Source organism: Corvus cornix, chromosome 23, assembly GCF_000738735.6.
Source record: "Corvus cornix cornix isolate S_Up_H32 chromosome 23, ASM73873v5, whole genome shotgun sequence".
NCBI classification, from domain to species: domain Eukaryota; kingdom Metazoa; phylum Chordata; class Aves; order Passeriformes; family Corvidae; genus Corvus; species Corvus cornix.
The window spans coordinates 7066949-7085716 of NC_046352.1; the positions used below are offsets into that span (position 1 = coordinate 7066949).

Consider the following 18768-nt stretch of genomic DNA (forward strand, 5'->3'; position numbering starts at 1 on the left):
GTAAGACGTTACTTTACTATGTGGATGCAGTAGTAGTTGAACGCTGATTAGAACATAAACCATGATTTCTTTATCCCATCATTTCATAACAGCTGTCTCCTCAATTCAGTCCCCCAGGACTGAGCTATTGCAAGAGCTATTGCCTACAGAGCAAAGCCAGAGCAGAGCACCCTCCATCCTAAAGCCTGGAACCCCTCAGTCATTTCACTACCCTGGAACTACTTTATTACTCAACTGTTTTATTTACTAGACAGTTGAATATAAAAGAATAACAGCAATGATGTTGGCTCTGGAGACACAGCCTTGGTCAAGCAGCATGGCCACGACTAAGGGGGACACAAGATGGAGCCTGTTCTGCTACTGGTAAGAATGCCCTTCCCAGGGAAACAGTACACCACCTCCATAAAAATCACTAATTCTGATGTGCAGAGTATAAGGACCATGATGGGAGATACTCTATGAATCCTTTATTACAGCTCAGGGAGAAGAATTAACATCCCAGACATCTGCCTAGCTAGTTCCAAAATAGAACCAGACCTGTAGCAGGAAGGCAGAGGGTACAGGGGGCTTGGAAGAGCTTTAATTCAGTCTGGGGCCTGAAGATAAGACACTGCAATTCCTATGAAAATCAGTGCAAAATGGCGAACCTGGAGAATTCCTGAGCTAAGAAAATGGCACTGAAAACATCAAAAACTGGGCTATTCCCATGACCTTGAAATAACAGGTCAGTTCCTCAGGTTTGGTTTTCAGCAGCAAATGAGAACTAATTCTCATGAATAAATCTTCTGTTGCTCACCTCAACTAGAGGGCAACTGTTTCCTGAAAGAGGAAAAGTACTTGGAATACCACACTTCTTGATGGACAACATCACCCACATCAATAGCATCCCATCAGGTAAAGTGGAGAGGGGTCACTGAGCCCCAGACTACAGATTTGTATGCTTGGCTCACTGGCAGCCACCCATCCCTGCTTGCAGGTTGTGTGACTGAGCTGGAGGACTTGGCTGAGCTCAGGTACTCCTGATGGACCTGGGGAAGATGCACAAGGCAAAGTGCTGCAAAGGCAATCAATCAGCACCTCCCCCAGCAGGCTGACACCCAGCCCCTCTCCGAGCAAGACCCACCCTAGAAGCCACACCCCACACACCCACCTCTTCCTCTACTTCAGTTTTTATTGCTGAACATGCTATTATATAGTATGGAAAATCCCTTTAGTCAGCTCATGTCAGCTGTCCCAGCTGCATCCCCTTCAAGGGTCTTGCGTATCTCAAGTCTGCTTGCTGGGAGTGTGGAGGGGAGGAAGCCCTGACCCTGTACAGGGATTGTTCAGCAGGAGCAAAAACACTCTGCGTTATCAGCATTGCTTTAGCTAGGAATCCAAAGCACAGCACCAGCACAGCTGCTGGGAAGAAAGTTTCCTCCAGCCTGGCCAGATGCAGGGCACCAACAAAAATGACTGGAATCTGGATTTTTTTTCCCTCAACCTTCAAATCTGCAACAGGCAGCAGATTTCAATTTAAAACTGCTCAACAACACAGGAACAATCTCCTAACTCCTTGTGCAAGACACTGGAAGAAAACACTAAGTTTTTGCTCTTGTCCTTGATACATTTAAGAAACTCTCTTTTTCAAGAAACTTTAGCCTACACTCCTGAGGGTGGGACACAACCCAGCACTGGTGGAAATGACCTAAGGTGTGACTTCTCTAGAACAGGCAATTACACCTTTTCAATACACTTTCTACTTCCCTTACCAGCTCAAATCTTCTCTACCAGACAAGTGCCAGTGACTGACTGCTCTGCAGATGCGCCCACAGCAAAGCACAGCAGAGCAGCTGTTTGCAATGATGAGGCAGAGGAAAGGAAAGCATGTACTGCTGGGCACATCAGAGACAGCTCAGTGAGAGGGGATGGCTGAACCACAGCTCTTGAAAATGCAGGAGCAGTCCCGGAGGACTCCCGTAACTGGGACTGGCAGCTAGGTACTCTGCCAGGTACCTGCCAGGTACTCTGAACACCTGGCTGCAGGAGAGAAAGATGTGGCAGGAGCTACTGAGACCGAATACAAGCAACTGCCCTGTAAGCCCAAGTGAACACCCAGTCCCCAGGGAGCTGCTGCTGGCAACTCCTCAAGTGACCCCTCACACTCCCTTTCCCTGGGGCACACAGAGTACATGGCAGGTGTCCTGGAATTGCAGCAGTAGAAGGCTTCTGATACATAAGTATGGCTGGCCCACCATAATACTGTGCACACCAGTGAGACCAGTCTGACACGGAAGGCAAGCGTCCCATCTGGCCCAGCATGAAAAGATGCTGCAGGTACCTTTTGGAGATGTTTCCCCACACCTGCCCCCTGCACTGTTTAGCAGAGGTATTTTGCAGCCATCCTTTACAGACCCCGCCTCACCGGAGGAAGGTCTCTGCACCGCCCGTGCCGGCACCAGGGCATTTGGTTTCTCAGCTGGGTACGTGGTCGTGGCTAATACCATGCTTTCTGTGTTGCTGTCTGCTGGTGGCACCACTCCGAAGCCTGAGCTTGGGTAACAGGTCTGGTACTGACTCTGGCCAAGGATCGTGTACGTAGGATACTCCTGTTGGAGGAAAGAGTTAGTGATGGTAGGACACTGCATTCCGAAAACAGTCTGAATCAGGATGACTTTTGTATTAGAATATCCTGTCCAAGAAAAATCCCAGCAAGAGCACAGTCTGACTTTATGCTGTTTCATTCTGCACATGTAAGACATTCCCAAAAAGGGCTGAGAGCTCTAGTTGCCCAATGGCCCCTGCACAGGCAGGTTTTGCAGAGGAGACCAGCGATCACAGGGCCATTCCTCTGCTTCCACTGTCTGCAAAAATTAATTAATAATGAATGATGTGATAGTAACAGGGGGAGCTGAGTAGATGCCAAGACATCAGTGCGCTCTGTGCTCTGGAATGTGTGGTTTTGTCTTGCATTTGACTTCCTGATATCAGATGTACTGACAGTGACAGAAAGTGACCTTGGCCCTCGCTGAGGGCACAACTACAGGATAAATGGCCCTTACTCATGTCCTGACTTCATCAAGCAATAATTCTGCATGCTGTGCTGGAAGGTATTCATTTATGAAAACTACTTAATTCATTTAGGAGATCACTGAGCACCTGGAGCTGTGCTTGAGGATTATAACTTGTGCTACTGACAGTAAAAAAAGCAGCAACCCCAAATGTCACATCACACTGTTCTGGTACACTGCGCTCTCCTGATTTCCTTGAAGAGCAGCCTGGGTTTGTAAACCAGGTACCTTGGTCTGAAATACTAAAAGAAAATCTTTTTTTCCCTTTATGGTTCCAAGCAAGTTCATGCTTAAAAAGCAACAGCATTAGCACAAAAGGATTTTTGTGCATCCATTGCATTTTCCACACTTCCTGTATTCTCTTTCTGAAAAGCTGAACGCTGAAGGCTTGCTTTGTATAACCAAGTACTCAGAATGGCAATTAACCACCCACAGAGGTAAAAGGCAGGGGGAAATGGTCTTTGCTAGCTTGCAGTGCTGTTTCACTTTGTTCTAGTCTACCATCAGAATGCACACCCTACTTTATTGGGTTGGTGTTCTATTTGTGTACAACCTCATTTCCTATTCTTGCTGAGGGAGAACAAAGGCGTCCAAAAAACATCCATGTCTAATCCTCCCTGTAGGTTTAGTCCTCAAAATAGCTGAATTGTTTCTTCCCCTCCCTCTCTCTTGCAGAGATCTCAGTTTAAGATTCGCCTCACAATTTGCAGATGAGGCAACTGCTTTGAACAGATGAAGTGAGTTTGTTGCAAAGACCAAAGGGAGAAGCATCATGGTCAAAGAGATAGAAGGAGTGATTTGGTGACTTTGAGTTACACACTGAGCCCCACAGCTCCAGTACCACTGTGCTCCATTTGAAGTGACATTCCCAGGTTAGTTTTGAGCAATGTGTTAAACAAAGGTAAAGGAGATGGTGCACATAAATTTACCAAGGAAGTTTTACCTGTGAGATGCTGGCTACTGCTGAAGTGGAAATATTTACAACACTTGAGGATGTAGAGACTGGACTGGCATTGGTAGTTGATGCTGTAAAATTCAGAATTACTGCATTAAATATTCTAGAAAAGCATAAGAAATTAGAAGTTGTGAAATAAATACTTACTAGGCAAATGTGCAAGCATTTGTGCTTCCAGCAGCACTCTGCTACTAAGAGCCAAAAAAGGACTGGGCTGTATTTTGACACCAGTCACATTTCAATTGGTCTTACAGGGAAGGAGAGCTAGTACTTCTTTAAAAACAGTCCTTTCAAATGGTTCAGAAACCTTTTCCCTCCATGGCTGCTAAGCAATTAGTGTAGAATTAAAAAGGTTTTACATCTTTACCACATGTTTTGATAAGACAACAATCCCATTCTGATGGTCAATCAGTAGCAGTTGAAAATGAATCAGAATAAATCAAGAAAAAGGACATGAATGTGTTTAACTCAGTTCTGTTAAAAAAAATCTCTGCATCAAACTTAGCATTTTTAGTCTAATTAGATTTAAAATCTAAGGAAACATTAAGAATGTTTTAAATAGTAGAAGAAGAGTGTTTCCTGCTGGAGAAAGTGAACATCTCTCCCAACATCCCTGTGTCTAGAACTGCTTTTTGGAGACTTTCTGAAACAATCTGTCAACAGCTCATAGGACAAATTCTTAGAGATGTGTAGCTGTTAGTATCAACTTGAAGATGTTTCACAGCCTTCATGTCACTGCATTCAGTTCTCCCAAAACACAGAAAAGGATGCTAGAGCAGCACTTGGGAACGCCAGTCATTTAGCAGTTTTGGGGGGGTTGCAGACACAGGGCCACTCCATTAAACACTCCTCAACACGGGGTTTTGGGACTCAAAAGGATAACAACAAATAATTAAATCAGCATGAACAAAACCAGAATGTACAAATCCAGAGGCCACCAAGAACTATTCTTTTCTAAACCACCTTTCTCTGCACACAAATAAAACCAAAAAAATCACTTTTAGATGCTTATGTAAAGACTTGAAGAAATCCACAGTATCCCTACTTTACCATCACTCTGAGAAAAACCCTCATTTTCTGCAAATGCCACCATGAAGAATTCACCCCAAGAACTCATGCTTCTGAAGGCTTCAGTCCTGCTGCTCCAGGGAAACAGACCCACCATGAACTTTTAACCAGTGTATGTTGTGCTATGGCAAGCACCGATACTGCCTGGTGCCTCCTGGAAAGAGGAATGGATCCAAAATAGGCCTCAAGAAAGGTAAGCAAACAAAAGAAGCAGATCTTAAAGGACATGTAGAAATACACAGTATTTACAGGAGGTGAGAAATATGAAGGGTATCATCTCTGTGGAAGCAGAAACAAAGGGAAGTAATTAGCCCCAGAAACATTAAGAGAGACAAAAGGGCTGCACTGAATAGCAATAATGGCAATGAAGACACACAAGGACCTACAGTAGCTCCACAGCTACTTGAAGCCCAGCTGTGAGAGCCAAGGAACCTGTCACAGACACTTCTCATAAGCAACTGCTTGAAAACAGGGGGCAGTTTCCAAATAAAACTCCTTCCAACTACACATTATGGAACCTATCAAGGCTATTATGACTGTAAGAGAAGATCCCTTCCTAGGCCCCTATGAAACCCATCTCTCCAGAAAAGACCCTTGCTAACCCAACAAACCTGCCATGCAGCTGGGGAACAGCAACTCCCTGGAAGACAGATTGTTACACCACTGCTCTCAGGATTATTATGGAGAGGAAACAGAAAGTGATTCTTATCTGTAGTGCTCTGCAGAGGCTGCTTCTCCACTGAGATTGATTACAGAAGTTAAGAAATGAGAAAAAAGATTTCAAGGTTTGGCATTCCCTCATATGAACTTCATTGTTTACCTTAACTCTGGTCTCCCTCCAACATGCCTTTTTAATAATCCTGTATCTAAACAGTGCTACATACCAGATTTTTTCAAACAGTTCCCACCACATGGATGAACCAATTCTTTCTGCACTGTGGGACACTTCCTTTTACCTGTCAATGGGCCAGAACCATGCAAAAATATTTGGCACGGATTTGCCAAACATGACTTCAAGGTCTGAGGTGTAAAATGACCAGCAACCACAAGTACTGCATTAAAGGTGCTCTGACTCTTTTCCTCTTTTCTTTATCCCCCACTTCACACCTCATCCTCAGAGATTACATCCCTGCCTCCCCTACCTTCTTAATCCCAATCTGCTTTGCTTCAATCATTTTCAAAGAGCCAAAACCAGAACCATGCACTGAAATTCCCCTCCAGTGGGTCAGCATCATTGTACAACTTTGTCTCACCCTGCTACTCTGAGTGGAGAGAAAAGACAGATATTCCAGGGATTACTATTAAAAAAACTCTGCCCATCCTTCCAGCTTCTGCTCTCTACCACCTCCCTGGCACCAGCCCCTGTACTGACCTGACCCCTTGGTGGGCTGCTTGAGAAGGAAACACAGCAAATGTGAAAAAGGAAAAGTTTCCTGCCAGTCTGCAAAAGGTTTTTCCAAAAAGCAACAGCATTTGTACAATTGGGGTGACTTTTGCACACTTGGGGGTGACTTGTGCACACTTTCAGAGAGCAGCCTGCAGGAAAACTTCTCATATCACACATTCTCCCAGCAGCACAGATTAAAATTCTTCTCCTGTGTGAAAACCTGACAAAGATGGGGTTGTGCAGTTTGCAAAGGAGAAGGCTTCAGGGAGACTTTAGAACCCCTTCCAGCAATCAGAGGGGCTCAGAGAGAGTTGGAGAAGGACTTTGGACAAGGGATGAAGTGACAGGATAAGGGGGAATGGCTTCCCACTGCCAGAGGGCAAGGTTAGACAGAATACTGCAAAGGAATTCTTGGTTGTGAGGGTGCCCAGAGAAGCTGTGGCTGCCCCCTCCCTGGAAGTGTCCAAGGCCAGGTTGGACAGGGCTTGCAGCGAGCTGGTCTAGTGGAAGGTGTCCCTGACCATGGCAGAGGGGTTGGAAGTGGATGATCTTCAAGGTCCCTTCCAGCCCAAACCAGTCTGTGATTTTATAGCTCTTCTACAGAGCGAGGCCTGACATGGGTCTGTCACCTCACCAATCCCCAGGGATCCACCTGCTCCCCATGGGATATCACTGGGAAATCTGGCAGGGGTCATGTTGTGTAGAACCATTCCTGACCCTTGGCAGTTAAAGCCGGTGCTGTAAGACCCATTAAGTCATTCTGCTGGTGGGAGTATGGGAAGAACAGTCATGCTGGAAGGAAGGGAGTATTTCCAGTATTGCTTTCCTTGTGTTATGAATGTGGAAAGTGAATTAAGGATAAATATTACACTAGGCCATTGACTGTCACAATAATGCAAGCTGAGGAAGTATCATGACATACCACGTGACTTTCCTCGGTGAGAGACATGCTAAAACCCCACTCGCTGCTAATTTTAAGAACTATCCTCCTTTTCTTGGCTCTCATGAGACCACATCTGGTTATTGGGATTCAGTTTGGAGCCTCAAGCACAAGAAATATGTTGATAAAATTCAGTGAGTCTGGTAAAGAGACACCAAGCCAGTCAGGGATCTGGAGAAAATGCCCTGCAAGGGGCATTTCAGGGGAGAGGGACTGTCCAGCCAGGAGAGGAGGTGGCTTTGGGGACCTGATGCAGCCTGCTGGTACCTGCATGGACATTAGTGAGAGGACAGACACAGGCTCTTTTTGCAGGTATGCAGCAGCAGGAGGAGAGAAATGGTCAGAACATGAAAGAGGGAAAGCTCTGAGTTGACAAAAGGAAAAAAAATTTCATCATAGTGACAGTCAGGTTCTGGAACTGGCAAAATTTCCATCGTTGGAGGTTTTGGACACACAACTAGATAAAGCTCTGCAACCTGGTTCTGAATTCTGTATCAACTACTCTTTGAGCAGGAAGCGGAACTAAAAATCTCCTTAAGTCCCTGAATAATTCTGTAAAATTATTCCACAAGAAATATATTACCAATTCCTGAAATGCTTTATAAAATCCTCAGAGAAAGAGACAAATTTTCACAATTCGTCATCAAAACGTAAGTGGCAAAATCCAGCCTCAAGAAAGCTATCAATTCACACATAGGTGCCATAAGCAACAATATTCCATTATTCAGCTATCTGGCACATTCACTCCTAAAAACTGCTGTGGAAACTGGCGAAATTTAGCACCTGCCTTCTTAGATGTGGCACATCCAGCAACTATAATATTTGTATGGTAGTTCTATACTGAGAAATTCACTTCCTAGCAGATCTACCAACCCAGTGGGTGTAATATGCAAGAGCCATCTACCTCCAGAAGGAATTAAAAACAAATGTTTAAAAATCTCACTTCGGTCAGTGTATTTCCTGACATCAAGCTAAAGACCACAAACAAAGAGAAATGCAAGAGCATTCCCAGTAAAGCATGCAAGAACACAGCATTTAGTCTCCTTTCCCCTTCCCATTTGCTCCTCACCCTGTTCAGCCCAGCAGCATGGCACCAATGAGCCAGCCTGGTGCACACACAGGTATGAGGCAAATACAAACCCAGACAGACACAGGCACAAAGAAAAAAGAGGCAAAGCATGAAGAAGCATGCACAAACCAAGGACAAGCGTGCAAGCCTCTCTGGTATCTGGACTCGGTTAGGTGGAGAGAGATGCAGATAAAAACCATGCCAAGTTACCTTCAATGGAATAAGAATAATGTGCTGGGCTGGGCTGGCTTGTGGTTAACCCTGTAGTGCAGGTAAGAACACTGTGCTGACTTGTAGATGGAGTCTGAATTAAACCACTTTCAGGTTTCATACCTGGCCACAGTGCACCTGAATCAGATAAATTGGACCAGTTACAAACAAATATGCTGGGACCAAACAGCATGCTCCTACCTCAGATTAAGATTTTGCTCTTCACAAAAGCCAAGTAACAAATGACACATGGAAAATGTTTCATTTCGGCAATAGCAAGTGCTGACTGTCAGGCTGTGCAGGGATTAGAGCTGGTGACAAAAAGGCTGAAAAAGAGAAAATTAAAAGCACCAAGAAGGCTAATTTGCAAAGCTTTTAACTAAAAATCTGCTTGTGTCACTAAGTTTCACTGCCCATGCAGATAAAGGACCTGCCAAATGCTGTGATTTTGGGCTGAGCTGCACAGCACTGCAAGTGACATCAGCTGTTACACAGTGAGGCCGAAGCCAGGATCTATGAAGGCCAAGCTTAACGCTTCCACTACTTCACTGGGCTTTGGGATGAGTATTTTAAAACAAGCCAAAAGTCAGTAATTTTCCTATACTGACAACAAATATAGAGCTAAAAAAGAAATTAAAAATCCGAACGTTTCTTCCAGATTTACTGTTGTTTTGGAATGCTTTTGTAACAATCCTGGGCACAGCAGAGAGAGCAGAGTGACTGTAATTATGTGTACAGGGCACACTTAGCATGTGGTTCAGCTCAGGTGCCATGTTAAGATCGAGGTCTCTGCACTGTTGGGTGCCAACAGTGTCCAACTAAGGCAGTTCAGCTCAGGCCTCACTCTTCAGGGCTCTTCAGGCTTTCATTTGAGTGTCTCCAAATCTACAGCCAAAGTCAAAGACAGTTCTCCCTGGCCCTGGTTAGAAAGCAGAAATATTTTGAGAGGATCTACTTAAAAACAAGCAGGAGTGTGCAAAGCAGAGGGACAAAGAACGTTCAGAGCTAGACAGAGTTCAGGGCCATCAGAAAGACCACCCTCCTTTTTAAACATCCCAAAAACAGTACCAAGGCTGCAGAAGCCACCTGCAGCCCTTCACCCACTCTAGCAGGATTGAGCCATGGGCTATGAGCTTTAGGTTTCTTACCTAGAAGACTCCATCAAGCTAGACATGAGCAGCAGCTCCAAGAGGTTGCTCCATGCTGGAGCTTTGTCAGAATTAAATTCTGCAACGGCCCTTTTGATTTATTCACATACCTGATCTCAAACTGACACCTATGAGCCAATAATAATAAATCACCCCCCTCTATACAGCCACCCCAGGGTTTGACTCTTCAACTCTCAAACTGCATCTTTGTTAAGGTTTCAAACCTCCAGAACCTCAATAATTAGCAAAAAAAAAGGAAAGGCTGATTTAAGAAAGACTGTAGATACACTGCAGAAACTCCAGAACAAAATATATGGGAAACAGATCCTCTAAGTAGAGTGGGAGCAGCTGTGTTTTAGTCTGGAAAGGGAGTGCCACCATCTCCAAATGGGTGAGCAGTTTCTATAGGGGACAGTAACCAGAAGCTCCTTAGGGCACAAGAGAGGGACAAGGAGCAGACAGCACCACAATGTGATGGTCTCGTGACATGCAGAAGTGCCAATCAACCTGACAGTGAAACACAAACCCACCCTGAATGCTACAGGATAATGCCCACACCGGGAGTGTGGCACCAGGTCAGACACACGCAGAGGCGCTGGCAGCGCTGGCTGGGTGCCAGCACAGGAGCTGATTCAGGTCATGTGCTAAGGCATCTTTCAGCCCCTCCCTTCCATGACTCTGTTGCTACAGATGTGTCCTACTTTCTATACAGCAAGGCACACTCCTGGACTGGTGGTATTTGTCCTTCCCCTCTCATTCTGCAGGACAGCATTATGAGCTAGCACAGTCTCAAGGATGATAGAGAAGAAGCTGTAAGAGGGGGAATGACTCTTCCATGTCCAGTGGCAGCACTGTATGTCACAGAATGTCACAGCATACATCTAACATACGTGGAAAGGCCCCACACAGGACATCCCATCACTTGTAGGTTTTTCTTGAGTTAATGTAAGCCATCACATCCATGGTGTTTCTAATACCAACTTACAGCTACACATATGCAGCCTGGATGTCACTACTCTTATTTTAATGCTTCTTTAAAAAAAAAAAAAAAATCTCTCCAGACCACAAGGGCATCTCATGCAGAACAATGCACTGAACACTAAGAGAGGTGACAAATCAGCAAGAGCATAGGTCATGCCTTCTCTAAAAGCAGCATCCTGACGTCAGCCACCTCAAGACTATGCTTGTGTTTGTCAGCTTGCTTGAATTTCATGCTGGTTTGTTCCAATTAGATCATCCATGGTGCCTTCTTTCTGGCATAGAAACAAATACACAGTAGAAAGACACACCAACCCCTGTAACAAGCCCTCTGGTGCTGGTAAAACATCTGACCAAGTTGTTGGCCCTCACCTGCTCACTGGAGATTTTGTGAGCAGAAACAATTTCCAGAATTCTCTCTGCAATGTGCACGTTCCATCCTCTACCCTCTATCTCTCCGTCACACCATGCAAGGTCCATCTTCTCAGTATGACTCAGCAGGTACCACTCCAGTATGATTTCCATTACTGGAAATAATGACTTTTACCATCTTCCTAACACTTGATTTCACACTAAAAATTCAGGTGTTAAACAACAGACCTCAAAATCCACAGCATCCAAAACATTTTGGATGTTTTACAGACAAAAGCTCCTTTGAAATCAATAGAAAATGCAGATCTCCTTCCAGGTCTTCAGAAGAATTACTAGTGTTACATTTAGAGTATAATACTGAAGCAGCTGAGGTACCCCTGCATTCCAGAACCTTTGGATTTAAAAAAAGGAACACTCCCCCCAAACACAGTCATCACTGCTGCCACCAACAAAACATCACTCACACAACACACTAACAAAACACCTACACCCTCCCTCCCTCCCAAATTGTAGAATTAAATCTAAGCCACCTTTTTAAACAACTTCACTGGAGCACTCCACATATTTACAAATATTTGCCTTTAAAAAACCAACATGTGACACATTAAAACATGCAACAGCACACCAAGCAGCCTCAGCGCACCATGCACAACAAACTGTCGGGAAACACCAAATAAATGAAGCAAAGGAAACCATCAGCCACTGTTCAGATACAGCAAAAAACAGTGCAACAAGACCCTGAAACTGAAGTGCAGGCACCCAGTGAGGAAGAGTATGTTCCAGTAACCATTAGTAAGTACAGTATTAGTAATTTAACTTATGTTTAACAAAGCCAAGTCTGGATTTATTATCTTTCCTACACCATCTTTCAAATATATCATGACAAATCAATTGTTCTGTAATCTTTATAAAAGCCCATGCTCTGTCAGCAGCTAACAAAAGCCAGAAATATAGCTGCTTTTATTCAAAGACATCTAATTTTTTAACTATAGAAAAATTCATCCTTACACACACCAAAGTACTAAGATTTTAGCACTACAGATAAATCTGCAAGAGGCTCAGTGCATATGGTTGTGCAGTACAACCACAAGCCCCTGAGACATATCACAGAACTGTAAAAGCTGGAAAAGACCTTTAAGATCAAGTCCAACCATTAACCCAGCAGCACCACCATGTCCACCACTAAACCATGTCCTCAAGTGCCATATCCATGTTTTTTGAACGCTCTAAGGGGAGGTGACTCCACCACTTCCATAGGCAGGCGGGGTGCTCCCCCAGGTTCCCTGCACAGTGGGGTGATGCTCTCCCCTTTCATCAGTGTTGCATGCTAAGGGATAAAACAGCCTCTGCTATCTTCCATTTTCTGAGATCTGGCAACATTGTACAATATTTACATATGAAACCAAGGTAGGCAACATTGAAAATGGAAAGAGAAGTTAAAGTGTTCATTTTTAACAATCAGTTATAAAATTTGGCATGTGTGTGGGGCTGGTCAGTCACAGGTTTGGTTTTTTTTTTTCCCCAGTGCCTGACACTTTAATGTCCTGGCTGCTTAGACACAGTGGGGAACAAGGGGCTGGAGAGCAGCCTGAGGAAAGGGACCTGGGGGTCCTGGTCAATGGCCAGTTGAACATGAGTCATCTGTGCCCTGGAAGCCAGGAGGGACATTCATGTCCTGGGGGCATCAGGAACAGGGAGGGATTGTCCTGCTCTGCTCTGTGCTGGGGTGGCCTCACCTTGAGTGCTTGGGCAGTTTTGGGTGCCTCAATACATAACGGATGTAAAGCTATTAGAGTATCCAAAGGAGGGCCATGAGGATGGTGAATGGTCTGGAGGCACCACAGGAGGAGCAGCTGAGGGCTCTTGGTGTGTCCAGCTGGAGCAGAGGACACGGAGGGCAGAGCTCAGCGGGGCTGCAGCTCCTCCCGAGGGGCAGCTCCGATCTCTGCTCCTGGGACAGGGACAGCACCCAGGGAGCGGCTGGAGCTGGGCCAGGGCAGGCTCAGGCTGAGAGCAGGGAAAGGTTCTTCCCCCAGAGGCTGCTGGGCACTGCCCAGGCTCCCCAGGGAATGGGCACGGCCCCGAGGCTGCCAGAGCTCCAGGAGCGTTTGGGCAGCGCTGCCAGGGATGCCCGGGGTGGGGTTGTTGAGGTGTCTGGGCATGGCCAGGAGTTGAACTCAGTGATCCTTGAGGGTCCCTTCCAGCTCAGTACACTCTATGATTCTAATATACAGAATACAAGGAAAGACCAGGCAGTCTTTCACTAGCTAACCCACCCAGAAGTTACATATTTTTCTATCTGCACTACTCATCTTCAGCTCCCTTTATACACCATGGAGAAAACCCAGAGGTGTTTCCCCACCCATGCACAGGGTGGATAGCTCAAACCCTGTAATGGAGCTTTAGTGACAACACAAGTCTGACCCTTCAAGCATTTGCAAAGACTGCAATAGCTATCAAGAGGTCTCAGTTTTTAGAGCAAATTAAGCAAATTATTTGCCTAGTAAACTTGGACACATTTTAGCATGAGCTCTCACTTGGTGAAAGATGAAATAAAAAGTCTTAATCTTGGACAACAAAAAGGAAAGGAAAAAGCAGAGAAGTTGTAGTATGGGGTGTTGTGTCATTTCACTAACAAAGAAACTGCACAAACACAGCCATATCACAACTGAAGACAATTATGAACCCAAGCCAAGAACCATATAACAAACTTCATGGGGAGAACCAAAGTAACAGCTTTGTAAGAAATCTTGTAAGTTGAAGTCCCATCATGAGATCAGTGCCCATCTACAATTTAAGCTAGGCACGTGGTCTCCTACAAACTCTTCTCTCCAACACACCTGGTTAAGCTTAACATTGGCTTTTTAATGAGACATAAAACAGTAATTGCAGGCACCAAGAAGTCTTTGAAAAGTCACTTTTTACCGAAAGGAGGTAGTCCGTAGGTCTGAGTGGTCTGGGGGTAGATGGTGTAGGGCTGGGACTGCTGTAGTGCTTGGTACTGAGGCTGACCAGGGTAAGGGCTCATTGTTTCCGATACTGGTACAGAAAGGATATGTGCATATGGCCTTAGTGAAAAGAGAGAACAAAAGTCAGAAAGAACTATTTACATTATGCATCTTTCAGCCTTCAAACCAGAAGACACATCAAAAAATTGCTCCAGAAAGGAGAAACTTCTCAGACTGACACATCCTCTTAGTGCAATAAGCTCCTTGTGCTTCCCAAGGCAAGCTCTTGAGTTAATAGATGCTGCCAGCTTCCTGCAGTGACACCAGGGAAACTCCCTCCTCCATGATGCCACAGTACCAGTGCTCATCCAGGACTGCAACGGCAGGGTGAGTTGGGAAGGACAAACTCCCCATTCCAACAGGCACAAGTAGTTAGTCCCATTTATCATGCCTTACTACACCAGACCCTAAAGCTACTGTAATAAAGCCGTATCTGTAAGAACCAATGGGACACACACAGAGACTACACAAAAACCAAGCAGCAGGGGCTAAAACCTATCCTGCTCCAACGGGCAGAATTACAAAGATCCATAAACACAGTGAATGATGAGAAAATCTTATATTCCCCTTGTACTTATCTATGTTTAATTTGTTTATTTGGCAAATATTATGTGCACTATTCACTATCATGTTAATTACTTGAAGGGGCTCATTTATCTTTGTGAACATAAAACAACAGTAACTAAAGTCAAAGGGTGAATTCTGTAAATTCAGTGTCCTCAGCAATGAGTATCTGTTGCCAGTAGTGGGATTTACAGCATTAGAGAAATGCATAAAGATACAAAAAGATTACTTCAGAAAGAAGTAAGAGTTACAGAACTGAGTAACAATTTCTTGACTTACTTTGCAGAATACATTTGTGAGGTATAATCATTTGATGACCTTGGGATATAATCAGTGCATGTCATAACTGAAAAAAAAATAGTTTGTGTAATTACAGAGGTGCTTTCAAAACCCAACAAATAAATACAAATATCAATACTTATGGTACATTTTAGTCAACACACAGGATTTACAAAGAGTTTTAGTGCCCTGAATATTTGTTTCAAAGCAAATTCTCAAAAACACACTGTTAAACTGGCACAAAAATGTTCTGCCAGCTCACAGCAGGTAGATCAGTCAAGCACACTATTCCTCCCTGTGTAACAGTGCTCTTTATCAGCTGGTACTATAATTTTTTTGCAACTGTCGTAAAAAAAATTTGATTTCAGTCCATCCCAAAACCCTGCATATTTGCCAAAGGGGCTTCATCCACACCAAGCGTAACATTTCTGCGTCCTGGAGCAGAGACCAAATGCCTGTTTTGCCAAGCTTTCCTCTTCCTCTACGTACTCTACCCATGCACGGCTCCAGCAAACTGTCTTTCCTGTAAAAAGGAACAGCTCCAGCTCAATGAACTTAATCACACACAACCAGTGAAGCACAGCTGCAGTGCACATGGCCCAGAGATTCCTCTAAAGTAATCTGGTAGTTACATTCAACCAGATGTTTCTATTTTTCTGCTTGAATAAATCCACAACAATTGTACTCTGAAACTGGTAAGACAGAGCGGCTCAGCTGGCAACTCACAGAGGAAATGTTTCAAACGTTCTCACTCAGCACAGCCTGTGGCTCTAGTACACCTTGTGTGAGACAGCTGTTACAGCATTCCAGGTTGGGGTAGAGAAGGGGGCTTGGGCTCCTATGGCTTAATCCAAGAGCCATTAAACACCCCCTAGATTCACATGAACTGACCTGATTAAATACTCTGCTGTCCATCAAACTAGGAAAGCAACGATGGGCAGGACCCCAGCACTGAATTTGGCCCCGGGGCAGCCTGTCTGGCACATACCACCACCACAGTGCAGTATGCTGCTGGGAGCTACAACTTCTGTGACTGTGTATCTGCACGGTACATGGATTTATCAATTCAGATCTAGAAGCACCATACCCAAACCCTTAGCAAACACGGCTGCACTGCTGTGGATCCAGCTGATTCCCCTTTGAAAGCAGACAAAGCACCCAGGGCTTGCCCAAGAGGTAAGCCAGGCTAACTGTATCCCCTTGTGTGGGCCCAGGGGCCCCACTCCTCTACCCCTACCATTGCAAGAGACCACACTTCCCTCTCCCTCTGGAGTGACTCAATTAACAGCCTTCAAAACAGCACAGGGTCATGGATAACAGCATACTCTACTCTGGGATTTGATCCAGATGCCAATAATGTGTTCAGAAAAGTTGGGCTTTCCGTATCAGACTTACATTATCATTCTTGTATGGCCACATAGTTAACTCTCCTGAGTTACACTGAGGAAAGCAAGACAGTCGCTACAGGCAACCCTAACCCTAATGTGCATTCTGCCACCTCAATAACCTTCTCTTTGTGTAATCTGAACACAAGCAGCTGAGCGGTACAAACCATCAAACCACACGTGCTGAACCTCCCAAATGAACCATGAATCACCTTCCTCTGCTCCTCAGTGTTTGCCCTTACTCATAGTGTGAAGCCCATGCAGCACAAGGATACAACACAGAAACACAGGGAACTTTTGGAACTAAAGGCTTTCCTTTAACACTTGTCAGTTCCCACATCCCTCCTGCAAAAATGTTTAGGATTTGTAGGGTTTTTTTAAAAAATGTCAATATTCATCTGAATAATTATGTAGTAATTATATTTCTAGAATTCCTGTTTATAAAAGTGCATATGAAGAATTAGGCAATGGTGTAAAAAAGCAAAAAATTCCACAATAACACTGCATGCAGTTTCTGGGATTTGTAAATGGCTTATCCAGTTAGGCAGCAGGTTCTGCAGGCTGAAATTTCTCCTAACTCCTGCAACATCACAGTACCTGGATTAAAATAGCAAAGATCAAATCAATTACAATGGAAAGTTACACCTTACATACCTTCAGCTAAGCTGAGCTGATTTACACTTTGAAATATGTATTGGCAGTCAAAGGTATTCCACGTAGGAATCTGACCTTCCTAATAACCTCCAGCCCTCTTTTTCCAAAAGAATGGATACACTCCACTTTTCATTTATTATGCAATCTTTGTATTCCCTGCCTGTTTCCTCTCTGTTTATTTCCTAGGAGCTTTCTACAGACATTCAATACAGTTCAGAGTCCAAGATGAAGTGTATGGCATATTGCTACAAAGGACCCAACCAGCTGTGTGGAGATAATGATTTTTAAAACATGTTTACAATAGGCATTATAATTGATGTTGACTCAACCCTCAAGAAGAATCATGTCTAAGGCAGATAAGACACGGCAGTACTCAGAAGCACCCAACAGCAAGCTGGGGGGTAGTGACACAAAAATACTTGTTAGAAACAGATATTTCCTTACCATCAGGCATTAACATTTTGCAAACACTACAGCAAACATTTATTTTACAACTGATAGTGAGGGCAGGCTAAGGATTACAAGGAGAAGACAAAGATTAAGGTTGATGAAGCGTGGTACCAGGGAAAGACGCGAGGAAAGACAACTGGAAAATTCCAGAGATACTCACTCTCACTGGACATGGGAAGGTTTGAACCAAGGTTTGAAGATTCAGTTTTCTGATCGCTGACTTCTGTGTTGCTCACATGACTGCCAGGACAACAAAGGCTCAGTATTAGCATTATGAACTCTTAAATTAACATCCTTGGGCATCATAACCCCAGGTTCAACCCTTCTGACCAAGGCAAACTAACTCTTCACAGAACCTAGCCCTGTGCTCTTTGCTATTTCATGAAGAGATTCTGAGAGAGAGATCTGCAGCTGGAATTAGACATCAAACTATATGGGGTTTGAGTGGCCAGGGCTTGGTAGAGGGGGGACTGCAGGGGTGGCTTCTGTGAGAAACACCCCTTGGAGCCTCCATTCCATCAGGCTGCAGCAGCCGAGGAACTGCTGCCAGCAGTGGTGTGTGGCCCTGCTGCCACAGGCTCCCCTGCCCATGGGCATTGCCTCGCTGCTGGGTTTGTCCCTGAAGACCAGTGCTGAAACATCCTTGAACTGGGGGTCACTTCTGTACTTAAATATTTGCAGGTTACTGGATTATTTTGGATTTCTCCCACACTGTTTCAGTTCCATGTCAATGTTGCTTTGTTCACATATAGAGTAGAAAGTACAGGTAATTCCTGATTGAAATTGTTTTTTCCTTGCTGATTACCTTCCTGGCTTCAGTTTTATTAATGCTAGTTCTGCAACACATCTTTTCATGAGGCTTTCAGCCATCTGTGTGCTGTTCTGATATTCTGAGACTGAAGTTTCTCAAGGTAAAGGAGCCAAGGTAACTGTTTGCTGCTGCTGAAGGGGTACTTCCACTTGTAGATCAGGTGTGCACCAAGCATGGTGCTCCGTGCCTCCCTCCATGACCCGACTCTACTCAGCATCCCAACAAAAAACAACTGCACAGTTTTGTGTTGGATGAGCAAATTAAACTCTCAGGAAGAGCCTAAAGGTGCCTGAGCTGACCTGCACAGGGAGCAGGAGGCTGTATGAGAAATAAACCCAAATCTTACCACACCTTCCCCCACCCCACCCTGCTTTCTGGGCCCAACTTCTGATTTTCTCTCCCTCCTCCACCCCCCGCAGTGCAGGGGAATGGGAGAAACA

General features: G+C 44.7%; 1 protein-coding gene across 5 annotated transcripts in view; it reads right to left on the bottom strand.

The window, feature by feature from the left end:
• EYA3 (EYA transcriptional coactivator and phosphatase 3) overlaps window positions 1–18768 on the bottom strand; it is a 58534-nt gene that overhangs the window by 11664 nt on the left and 28102 nt on the right. For 3 of the 5 annotated variants that reach the window (XM_039564545.1, XM_039564549.1, XM_039564546.1), the window contains 6 exons: window positions 17678–17757; window positions 15029–15095; window positions 14103–14245; window positions 8680–8817; window positions 3994–4076; window positions 2405–2588 (listed from right to left, as the gene is read on the bottom strand). In XM_039564545.1, the coding sequence (XP_039420479.1) occupies window positions 2405–2588; window positions 3994–4076; window positions 8680–8817; window positions 14103–14245; window positions 15029–15095; window positions 17678–17757 (695 nt within the window). The remainder of the gene's footprint in view (window positions 1–2404; window positions 2589–3993; window positions 4077–8679; window positions 8818–14102; window positions 14246–15028; window positions 15096–17677; window positions 17758–18768) is intronic. The other 2 variants (XM_039564547.1, XM_039564548.1) reach the window with 2 other exon arrangements.